The sequence below is a fragment of the Aythya ferina genome, assembly GCF_964211825.1.
Source record: "Aythya ferina genome assembly, chromosome: 3".
Classification (NCBI taxonomy): domain Eukaryota; kingdom Metazoa; phylum Chordata; class Aves; order Anseriformes; family Anatidae; genus Aythya; species Aythya ferina.
In genome coordinates this window covers 87,440,406-87,452,646 of record NC_140298.1, presented here as the reverse complement: position 1 = coordinate 87,452,646, position 12,241 = coordinate 87,440,406, and the positions used below count along the sequence as shown (strand labels likewise).

The window sequence follows — 12,241 nt, the reverse complement described above, 5'->3', positions numbered from 1 at the left end:
GTTAGAGCGGGGCGTGTGCGTGTGCTCATGGTGTTTGCTGCTCACATGTGATTTCCCTAAGGACAAAACACGAAGAGAGGTTTCTCCCTGGGACTACAGGTGCGGTGCGTGTGACACGGGGAGTGCCAGGCGGCACTTCTGATGGCTCCTTCTGAATCTCTAAACGCCAGAGAGGCTGCAGATGAATCACTGCGAGCCGTGCCTAGCCCACACAGTTATCACAACATCCCACGGCAGCTGGAGCTCACCCGAGCTTCTCCTGCGCCCGACAGCGCCTTGAGACCCGACTTCACTTTGCAGCCAGCGGGCGCAGCCCCCAGCGCCCCACCAGCCCCGGCTCCCCCGAGCCCTGCGCCCCCGCAGCCCCGGCTCCAGCCCCGGGGAGCCGCCGCCGCCCGGGCGGGGGCTGCAGGCGGGGCCGAGCCCCCCGGTGCCGGCCTCGGGACCGCCCCTGGGGCCGCTCCTGCGGCTGCCGCCGCCGCCGCCGGGCCGTGAGTCAGGCCGGGGCCGGGCGGCCTCTCCCCGCCCTCCGCGCCCGGCCAGGCGCCTCCCGGGCAGCTCGGACGGAGCGACATGGCGCGGAGCCGCCTCCTCCTCCTCATCTTCCTCCTCTGCGGCTCCGCCGAGGCCGGGTACGTGGGGCCGGGGGGCAGGCAGGGAGCCGGCCGGCGGTGGGGTCCCCGGGGGTGCCCGGGGGGCATCGCTCCCCACCCCCCCAGGGCTGCGTCTCGGGAGGGAGGAGGGCTGGGGGCTACACCGCACTCCCCGCCCTTTCTCCCTCTGCCCGGTTGGTTTTTCCAACCCAAATGCATTGGGACGGGTTGCCCGGGGAGGTGGTGGAGTCGCCGTCCCTGGGGATGTTCAAGGAAAGGCTGGACGTGGTGCTTGGGGACAGGGTGATGCTGGTGGTAGGGGGGTGGTTGGAGCAGGTGATCGTGGAGGTGCTTTCCAACCTTGATGGTTCTGTGATTCCAGCCCCACGTTCCTGGTGATGGTCCCCTGGAACATCAGACCCGGAGCAAGCATGACCATCGGGGTGGCTCTGCTGCCGGGCAGCCCGCCGCAGGTCACCGTGAGGGGAGAGGTGACCAGAGACAACAAGACCATCCTGAGCAGGGAAATGGTCTTTGAGAAAGGTAGGGTAGTGGCGCTGTCCTCTTCCACTTCTTCCACAAAGTATCGCGGCTCCTAAATGGTACTAAAATGCAGACTTTTTTTGTTACCTAGTGGGGTGCAATATTGGGAAGGCAGTCGTGTGCGCTGCTGGCTGTGTGTGCAGGTGGATAATGAGGGGTTTGTGTGGGTGTCCCAACTCACTGTAAACTCTAAAAATAGTCAGATGTTGGTGAAGTGTTGTGGGATCTCTGAGGTGCCCCAAGGCACTCTGGTTAGTGTCATCAGGCCACCAAAGATGATGGTGAAGAAGCCGCCTGTCTCACTGAAAGACTTGCTGTTAAGGTGCAAGCTAGGATCATGTGAAAGGATGGTAAGTGTGGAACAATTTGATAGAGCATCTGGGCACAGCTGCTGCTGGTGCCCTAAGAAAAGGAGAACCTGAATTCAAGAAGAAAGCGGGGGTCACCTTCAAATGCTGTCACGTGGAAGCTTCCTGTGGTTGTGGAATTAAAAAAAATTAAGGCTCAAGAACTGAATTGTGGGTCAGCTTGGGGGACTGAAGCTAAGTAAACCCTAGAGCAGCCTGATCTAGTTCTGTGCCCCCGTTGTGGTGTTAGGGGACGTTGTGGCAAGTCTGAGTAGTTGGAGGACTGAGATATCCTGGTCACTGCTACTTTTTGTAAACTCCTGCTGTGAACAGAAGCATAAAAATGTATCCCCGGAGAACAGCCCTCACAGGAAAGAAAATCTTTTGTCTGGATAAGCCAGCTTTCAAAGTGCTCTTAGTATGAAGCAATATAAATGACACCCATTTTATTTGCCAAAACTGGAGTCGGGACAGTATGAGGTCCTAGAAAAATCTACACTGCTGTAATGAACTTTCTCCTTGCTGCTGTCAACTAATATTTCAATTAAGGAATTACAGTTAATGCAGATGCCTTAATTGTAAGCATCACACCTCCATTTCAAAGGCTTCAAAGAGAGCCTACCTCTCTTGACAATCTGTGTAGAAGGCTGAAGCTTTATATATGCCTGCCTAGCTAATGGAATGATGCTTGAAAACTGAGTTGCTGATGTTAGAGGAAATGGTAGATGAACAGTAAGAGGCATGGCACTGTATCAGACAGAGGAAAGAGTATATAGAATCATAGAATCTTTTAGGTTGGAAAAGACCTCTAAGATCATCAAGTCCAACCGTTAATGTTGCACTGCCAAATCTGCCACTGAGCCATGTCCCTAAGCACCACAGCTACGCGTCTTTGGAATACCTCCAGGGATGGTGACTCACCCACTCCCCTGGGCAGCCAGTTCTAATGCTTCACAACCATTTCAGTGAAGAAATTTTTCCTAATATCCAACCTAAATCTCCCCTGGAGTAACTTAAGGCCATTTCCTCTTGTCATATCACTTGGTGCTTGGGAGAAGAGGCTGATCCCCGCCTCACTGTAGTCTCGTTTAAGGTAAATGTAGAGTGCAATAAGGTCTTCCCTGAGCTTCCTTTTCTCCAGGCTAAGCAACCCCAGCTCCCTTAGCTGCTCTTTGTGAAACTTGTTCTCTAGACCCTTCACCAGCTTTGTTGCCCTTGTTTGGAGACGCTCCAGCACCTCAATGTCCTTCTGGCTGACAGGGGTCCAAATCTGAACGTAGTATTCAAGATGTGGCAAGTGTGTTACTTAAAGTGCATATACTGATTATACTTACTAACTGATTATACTTAACTAGAATGTTAATCCTTAACATTCTATGTAATTTTTAAATATATATATATATAATTTGATGAATAGAACAGCAAAAAAAAAAAAAACGGTACTGAGCACACAGTGTATTTCTGCTTGTGAAAAAAAAAATTGTATGTGAACATCCATTCTTTAGAAGTCAAGTGATATAATTTGTTAGTCATTTTTTCTCTGTGAAGAAGTATGTAAGCAGAACTGTTAAGGGTCAGGAGCAAGGGAACTGCCCTGTAACAGAGGATGTGGTGTTGAGGGTGTGTATCCTCAGATGCTACAGGATCAATTGTGAATAGAGTTACTGAGAGGGAAAGCATTTTGTCCAAATAAGACTTTAAATCTTTAGCTTGTTTTCTGAAGAATAAAATGATCTTAAGGTAAAATGTGTAGCAATAGTGCTGTAGTTATGCTAGTCTGAAAATTTAACTGAAGCAAGGCCTGGGGAGGTTTTATTAGGCCAGCTGCTGCAATTGAAGGCAAAAATCCAAATATCTCCAGGCACACAGAATCTTCTTTAAATGACATCACTGCTGCATATATTAGTGCCCAGAAAATGTTGCTTTATCTGTCATTTGGGCCTGTTAGGTTACACAGAGTGGCTGATACAGAGGTATTAGTATTCCTGTGGTACACATGAGCTTGGGAAGTGTTTTTACCACGTGTCTGTGCAAAATAAGGATTAAAGGAGGCAGGGTGTACCTACAGTTCTTGACTGTGGTAAATATCCAGGCAGCTGTGACTGCTTGCCTGCCTTGGTTAGAGCACAGCATTCAGTGACAGTGTTGCCAAAGGTGGCTGAATTGTGCTCTGTATTTTTCCTTGCGGGGCAGCAGCAAAAACAGGTGGCTTACTGCTTTGAAAAACCTATCAAAAATAGTTTTATTTTGTTGAACACTTTTTTAGGCAGACGGTTTCCCTGGTTTGGTGTGCAAACATTTGTGCTGGTGGAACCGAGATGGTTCAGAGTTGGGAATTAAAGGCTGAGGACAACTTTTTTTATTTGTTTAATCTTGCAGGCTGAGTTCAGCCAAGTACCGAAGCATGAGAGCTTTTAAGTACCTGTCTGACAAAGTGCATCTGTGGTTGCTTAAAGGATGTGCTCTGGTCCTCTAGCAGCAGCTCAGTGTGGTGCATGTGATTGTGTTTAAATTTCTGAGTTAGTTCCATAAGACGATCTTGTTGAATGAGAGGCACAGCTATTTTCTTCTTCATGTAACGTAACTCTTGCTTTACATTAAAAATAGAGTGCTTAATGGTTGATCAAACAATCACTGGTTTAACATCACAGGAAGGGGACTTTTCATTTTTGAGCAATTTTTGGAAAGCTGACCTTTAGAGAAAAACTGCAGGAATGGAGCTTGGTTCATATCCTCTCCCCTGCTTTGCAAGTAACAAAGGGATTACAATTAGTGATTATTTTATACAACACATAAGTAATTATTATCATATATACAAAACTTTATATAATTACTAATTATATTTATTAATAAGTGGCAAATTTATATTCCTTGGTCTAAGTGAGGAAGTCTGTGTGTGCATGTGCATTTAAACAAGTGCAGCTACTTAAAGCTCGTCTCAACCTAGCAGAATCCAAGCGTAGCAAGGGAGGTAGCTTGAAGACCAGTGTTTTGGTACAGAAATTAAGTTGATTAGTTGTAATGACGAGAGACCCACTGAATGTCTGCAAGCAGTGTGTTACTGCTACAGATAAACTCTGTGTAAACAAATGTAGCAAAAATTGTCAGTGTGTAACCAGGAGAGAATAGGCTTCCATTATCTACAGTGGACTCAAGGAAAACACAAAAGCAGTAATTAAAGCTGCTTATGTGTGCCATATCAGGCCTTGACACATTTTCTGTGGGGATGCAATATCAGAAAGATCCTCACGCTGATTGAAAATGACTGCAGAAGAAAACAATGGCTTTCATGCAATCCAAGCTGTTGGGTTTTCTGGGTCAACAAATGAAAATGATGGGAATAACAGACAGGCAAGTTAAATTCTGTGCATGAATGGCTTGATTTTCAGTGATTACAGTGAAGGCTGGTTCTTACCATGCCTATACCAATACCAGTGATTGATCAGTAAAGATGTAATTTGAATTGGCAAGAAGTGTTGACGTGCTAGATTTGCAACCTAGGTACTGCAGTATGTATCAGTGTATGAGAAAACCTTATACCTTAACCAAGAGATCCTCTGAACAGTCTGCTTTCTTTATTGGTGCTGAAATGATTTGGAAAAAGTAAGTAACATACAAGTTGAAAAAGAACCAATTAAAGAAAGGCTTTCATGTTTAATGAGGTGTCATCATTTACCTGACTCCTTGAACAATTTTAATTCTTAAGAGTAAGGTTTGATTAAAGCTGGTACTTAATGCACAATGCAATGTATTTAAGGCATGGTGAGTGAGAAGTACTCTGAGAACTGAAGAAGCAGGTTTAAAATAATTTGGGTTCCCTGTAAATTGCTTGTAAATATTAATTACTTTGCTCTGTTTTTCTACATTTCTTCTACATTGCAGTAAACTTGCTAACAGAGGGAACTCTGAAGTAGAGCGTGGTAAACACTCAGCCAGGATTTACGAAACATGACAGACTTTGGGAGAATGTCTGTCAAGTACAGACATGTAGTGATCATCCCTATAGACAATGGAAATTCTGCTTTTACCAGCAGGCATGTTTTGCATGCTTAATAATATGGTTCTGACTGTGTTAGTATGTGAAACAGTGAAAAACACGAGTAGTAAAGTAACAGCTAAACGAGAATGAATGGCCTAGGCATGTCAGTCCCTTTTGTTAAGTTGCCTCTATGCCTTATTTCAGGATGAAATGACTGGCTCATTGGTGACTACAAAATCCATCCTGAAAATGTAGGACTGTGGGGTAAAGGATTTTGCTGACAGTTCAGTGGGACAACTCCTTTCTTTGTAATTCCGCCTGAAAGGCGAAGCAGCAAGAGAGCAGGAGCACCATGTTTTCACATGCGTACTCTCCACCTCCAAACATTGGTGAAATACTCCACATGAAAAATAAGTTGTCAAATATTCATCACGCACAGGTAACTGATGCAAAATTGGAAACAAGGAAAGGTTTTGGGGAAGGAGGTGCTGGGGCTGGATCCAGAGGCAAAGCAGCTAGTAAAGAAGATGGCACTTTCTTATGTGCTTTCATCTTTCTGGAATACATGCAAGAAAAAACACAGGTTTCCATGGCTGTTGTTGAATCCATCTTAGTTTACTGATAACAAACCCATTGCGTAGATCGCAGAGAAATGGAAATACCAGTCCCATCCAGTTCCTGAGCTTTATGTTATTGGTTGTGTGGTGTTTGAGGCTTGAGGGAGAGAGTCCTTCTGTGGCTTCATGGCTTTGCCTGAAGTCATTCTGGTCACCACATCCTTCACTGGTACCCAGCCAAGGACAGTGAGGCAGACCAAGTGCTGCAGACTATTTCATGGGAACTTGGGGAGGAAACGGGATGGAATAACTTGGCCATGGCAGGAATGATGGCAGTGGGGAATTTCTTTATGGAGAAGTGAACAGTAACATGTTAGCATGCAATTGTCCATTGCGTGTGTGAGCTGAAAAGGCTTTACAGCTTTTAGGAAAGGGAGCAAAACGAAACAAAACCCACAAAGTAAAGGCTGTGAATTTGGAAAGAAAGGAAAGTGATGCCAATAAACAATGGGATTTCAGAAACAAGAAGGAAGGGAAGCAGCGGGAGAAATCTCTTGAAGGGTTCGTATTAAAGGGATATGTGCACATTACCCTAACACAGCAGAAGGGTTAAAAATAGAGTGACTAAACACAATCTTAATACTGACCAAAAAATAGCAGAAAAATGAAGAAAAAAAAAAGTGTGTATAAACTGAAAATGAGATCAGATTACAAAGGCAGAGCATAAATGAGTAGCATGGGTAAGAAGGGACAAAACTGGAAAGGTCAAGCCATGAACAGGAAAGAAAGTGAAGGATAATAAGGCAGGATTTTTAAATACTGTGTTAGGAAGATTGGCAAAGAGCGTGGCTTGTTCCTGGCTAAGATGAGCAGGGCACTGGTCGGCGATGCTGAGAGGCAGATATGCGTTCAGTCTTCACGGAGAGGATCAGCTGTGAGCCAGCCCATAACACAAGGAGCTGCAGTGCACAAGGGCGAGGAAGTAAGGCAGCAAAAGGGGACGAACAGGTCAAAGAGCACTTGGGTGAAGTAGGCTTTTAGGCCCAATGTATCTGCAGGATAGGGCCATATCTTGACTTTAGTAAGGTTTTTGACACTCTGTGGTGTGACATTTTGGTAAAACGGCTGGGGGAAGCAGGGACAGCATGGAGCTCTGAAAACATGCATTTGTGTCTGGTTGAAAAATAATATTGACAAAGTAGGACCAAGTGGTTCACTCTCAAATGGGAATTAGATTGCCTTGGAACTGCACTGTTCAGTAGTACTGATGTGGGTGACAAAAGGAGGAATGTTTCTTAAACTGGTGAGGGGGTGGCGGGGTGCTGGGAAGCAGGATTAGATTTCAAACTCATTTTTGCAGTTTGGGAAATGATTAGTGGAAAAAAACTAGGATGTGATTCAGTAGGGCAGCTATAGTGTTCTGCTCCTGTTGAGGAGTAAAAGAGTGAGAGTTTACTGGGTGAGGAACAAGGTTAGGCAGCAGCAGTCCTGCAGAAAGGGTGTGTTTGTGCTTTGGGTGGTGTGAAGGGACTCTAAGGTGAAAGCTTTCGAGTAATACTGTGGTGCTCAAAAAAAAGAAGGCAAACGCTGTACTGAAATGTATAACAGAAATGTTTTCTGTAAGCTATGAGAAAGTATTCTAGTTATTTTCACAGCTCTAATTAGCCATCCTGGGGAATGTGTTTTTGGGTGCTTTTAAAGGAGCATGAACCAAAAATTCCAGAGGAGAGCTGAGAAGATCTCTCAAGGAGACGAGTTCAAACCAGACTGAAGAAGGTGGGCCTTCATGTGAGGTGGAAATAAATTGTGGAGCTTCATATCCTGGGTGTGGTGGATGGAAAATGTGATTGCACAGATTCATGAGACAAAAGTCGATCAAGGGCTGGTCTGGTATAAAGACATTCATTTTGGCTTTTCAGGTCCTGAGCCTTAAATTACATAGGCTGGTGGAGTACCCAAGGAAGGGTAATCGTGTGCTTGTGGTTTTTATGCTTTTCAGAGGTCTGTCCTTCACCCTTGCTGGAGACAGGACCCTGAGCTAAATAAACTTTTGGTTTGATCCCCGGGAGTCTCTTTCATGTTCTGGATAACATTTGAGGAGAGATTGGAGGAAGGGGGGTGAATTGTGAGAAGTGACCTATACACATGGTTATTACCCCTCAGGTAGATAGAAGGTAGCCTTAAAGAGAAAGGGGTGGGAGCTGAGAGTGGGTCTTGAAATGGGTCTAGGGTGATGTCTTTAGTGTCTAAGCAAAAAAAAATAATCCAAACTGAAGTGCTGTGGAGTATAGAAACACCTGCAGAAGTAGGAAACAGTTGGGAAATTTGTGTACACGGGTGACTTCTCTTTTCAAATGACTCTCGACTGCATTGGCAGTGGTGCTGGATCCTGTGCTGTCCTTGGCTACTTGTGAAGGCAGAGGTGAGATCCTGTCTGCAGAGTTTGAATAGTTCATGGGAAGAGATGATGCTGGTTCATCCAGATTTACTGCAGTCCAAAGAAGTGTTTGCACAGAAAATGTGGCCAGAGTGACTGACCCCCTTATCCCCAACTTCTCTGATTTCCTGGAGGTGCAGCTGTGAGGCCCAGGTGTTTCTTTTGAAGAGTAAGGGAATTGTATTGCCTTCATTTATCGATGAAAGAAGTCTCTGGTAATATTTTTATATATCTAAATAATTTTGTGGTCTCAGAAAAATGATGTGGGTTTGTCCTCACGGACTCCGAATGCCTTCCAGAAAATGGAAGAAAACCAATGTAAAAACAAACCCTCTTCTTTCACTGCCTCTTAGAGGAAGCTTAAATAGTACTTGAGTGTTTTCTTTTTCAGTGAATGAGTTTGAAAGGTGACCTGACTTTGAAATTTTACTCCAGTTGAAGCAATTAATGGCACGAGGGTGGTAGTAATACCACCAAGCCTCTGGCGTAGACAGGCTTGGCCACAGTTTGTCCTGTTATGATTTCCCTCTGTTTTAAATCAGAGTAAGGACTGCAGCTGTTCTAAATTGCAGCAATAGTGGCTTTGTGTTTATTATCCATTGTGGTGTCCATGAAATAATGATGTCCAACAGTGCCTTGAAAGCCGGGCATGCAGACGCCCCTGTGTTTGCATATTTGTGTATAATTGCCAAGGGAAGAGTAAATGAATGAGATTAATTTCCCATTTAGTTGCGTAAAGGCTTAAGTCTGAGATTTTTCTGAATTGGCTGCATGCTTTCATAGACTGGGTCTGACATCAACAAATTTTCCTCTGTAATGTTCGAAACTTGTCTTCCTAACTAACAGCAGTAAATAGATAATACCTGGGAATAAAGTTGTTTGGATGTGGTAGGCAACAATAGGTTCAGATACAGGTTCTGGGGGACACCACTAGGCCTCCAAAAAGTAACTTAAAAGAAAAAAAAACATGCTGAAATGGACACAAGTTACTTACATTCCTAACCTGGATGTGCTGGGGTACACTTCTGGTTTTGGGTTATATTTTAATCTCTAGATATATCAAACCATTTGTGTAACTCTCCAGAGGATTCACAAAGAGCAAGGGGATAGGTGCAGTATTACCAAGAGACTGAGCAGCATCACCTTTTTCATCTGTGGAGAATAAGTCTGTGATTATCACTGCTGGGGCTGCTGTGCATTCATGCCCTGTTGGCATTTGTGGACCTAAGGTGTTTTTTTTTTTTTTTTTTTTTTTTTCCTGTCTCTGGTTTCTGTGCTTGAGTCCTCTGTAAGGAGCTGTACTGTTTTTGTGTCTACTATGAATATGACCTTCTCTTTTTGTTTCCTGTAGAAAGAAAATAAATTTTTTTTCCCCAAGCACCGCTACAGGCTGGGAGATAAGTGGTTGGAAAGCTGCCTGGCAGCGAAGGACCTGGGAGTATTGGTTGATAGTCGGCTGAACATGAGCCAGCAGTGTGCTCAGGTGGCCAGGAAGGCCAACAGCATCCTGGCTTGTATAAGAAACAGTGTGGCCAGCAGGTCTAGGGAGGTGATCGTCCCCCTATACTCGGCTCTGGTGAAGCCGCACCTCTAGTACTGTGTTCAGTTTTGGGCCCCTCGCTACAAGAAGGACATCTTCCATGGAGGTGCTTGAAAGAGTCCAGAGAAGGGCGACGAAGCTGGTGAGGGGTCTGGAGAACAAGTCCTATGAGGAGCAGCTGAGGGAGCTGGGCTTGCTCAGCCTGGAGAAGAGGAGGCTCAGGGGCAATCTTATCGCTCTCTACAGGTACCTTAAAGGAGGCTGTAGCAAGGTGGGGGTTGGTCTATTCTCCCATGTGCCTGGCAACAGGACGAGGGGGAATGGGCTAAAGTTTTAGGACGGGGAGTTTTAGGTCGGATGTTAGGAAGAACTTCTTTACCTAAAGGGTTGTGAGGCATTGGAATTGGCTGCCCAGGGAAGTGGTGGAGTCACCATCCCTGGAGGTCTTTAAAAGACGTTTAGATGTAGAGCTTAGTGCTATGGTTTAGTGGAGGACTGGTTAGTGTTAGGTCAGAGGTTGGACTCGATGATCTTGAGGTCTCTTCCAACCTAGATGATTCTGTGTGATATGGAGTGTGCGTGACAAAAAGTCTGTGGATGGCTCTTACAGGCTGGGCTCGGGAAAGAGTTGAAAGGAGCCTGTATTTGTGGTTCAGTGCCTGGGATGGTAGCTGTAAGAAGCCCTTTGACTAAAGAGATGATTTAGTTTTAGAAATATGAAGCTGTTCCCTTTTTCCTACCCAGCGTGCAGTGTTTCAGATAAACCGCAGAGGGTTTTAAGTATTGTATTCTTGCAGCTGGCCTCTCTGACCGCTCGTCTGAAAGTGATAATAATAGTGGCATCTACTGAGACGGCTGTTTTACATCAGAAAACTGAGCAGAGAGTTAGATATCTGAATTAGACCCTAAGTGTAGAAAGAAATGAGAAGGGCCTGCCTGTCTGCCCTGAATGTCTGTCCTGATGTCCACCAGCAATCCGTAATGCATCTGTTTGAGTGTGGTGCTGTACCTCTGTCTATTGCCTGGCCCAAATTTAGCCATAATTTAACAGCAGTGGCTCAGTCTGTGTATTTTGGGCTGCTTGTGTAACTAACCAGTGATAGTTTTGGTGCTAATTTAGGGTAATAGATGAGGTGTGTAACACATTTAAGGAAACCTGGAAACTCAACAGGTTTGTAGGCCTTCTTTTATGAATCAAAAAAGATTTTTCACTCCCTGGGCAGTTTAGCTCTTGGTAGTTATACTTCTTTCTTTCTTCAGAAAAGAGAAGAAAAATAGGAAGAAAAATTTGGAAGGACATTGAAGAACATTTTTTATTTCTCTGATGTTAAAATGATTTTTTTGAAATAGACTCCTTGGGAGAAAAAAAAATCCATTTACCACTGTAAAGAAACTGCTGTTCTGTAAACGATTCCTAAGCTTGGGTATGTGAACACGGCTGCCAGAAGAAGACCATGACATCATTTCAGTAAATCAGTGCAGAGTGGTTCCAGTTATATTCCTGCATTCCCTGGCAGGACTAAGAAGAAACAAGGGTGTAGGTAGAAAAGGTTAAGTGAAAAGTCTGTTTGCAGCAATAGATACCTGCTAAATAAGCTAGGATGTAGGGTAAAGACCAGAATTTATATAAATGAGTTGCTGGCTTAACTGCTGTTGTGCTCATTTATATTGGCACGAGTTGTAGTTGATTATGCCAAGTCATAAAGTCACTTTTCTGGAACCTCGATCCTTTTTTGGGAGTGGAAGCTGAAACAGGAGTGTTTATGTCTGTATAGATATAACTGGGGCCAGGCTGCGTGGCAGAGAGCAGATCGGGATATCTGTAGGGCATGTAACCTCAGACCACAAGCTCTGTCAGGTGATTCAGGGGAAACGCCACGTAGTGCTGAGATTATTTGGAACAAATCACTGAGAATATACATCTGTCATCTTTTGAAAAGCCGCTCTGAAGGAACACATAAATAGGCCCAGTGCTGGTATTGCCAGCTCAGGAACAAGGTAGCATAAGTTTTTTGGGTTTTGGTCGGGCCAATTAGATGGGAAGAACGTAAGATGCTGTTGTTTGTGTGTATCAAAGATGATCTAGTCCAAACCACCTGACCACTTCAGAGCTAACCAGAAGTTAAAGCATATTCCTGAGCGTATTGCCAAATGTCTCTTGAATACTGACAGGCACAGGACATCCACCACCTCGTCAGTAGGCCTTTTCCAGTGTCTGACTCACCCTCATGGTAAATAAACTTTT

At 44.8% G+C, this 12,241-nt stretch overlaps 1 protein-coding gene across 1 annotated transcript in view; it reads left to right on the top strand.

Annotated features, from left to right (window-relative positions):
* The first annotated feature begins 481 nt into the window (after positions 1-481).
* The window catches only part of CD109 (CD109 molecule), an 80,788-nt gene continuing 69,028 nt past the window's right edge, over positions 482-12,241 (top strand). The window contains exons 1-2 of the mRNA XM_084514911.1: positions 482-632; positions 976-1,136. Coding sequence (XP_084371037.1) covers positions 574-632; positions 976-1,136 — 220 coding nt within the window. The 5' untranslated portion in view covers positions 482-573. The remainder of the gene's footprint in view (positions 633-975; positions 1,137-12,241) is intronic.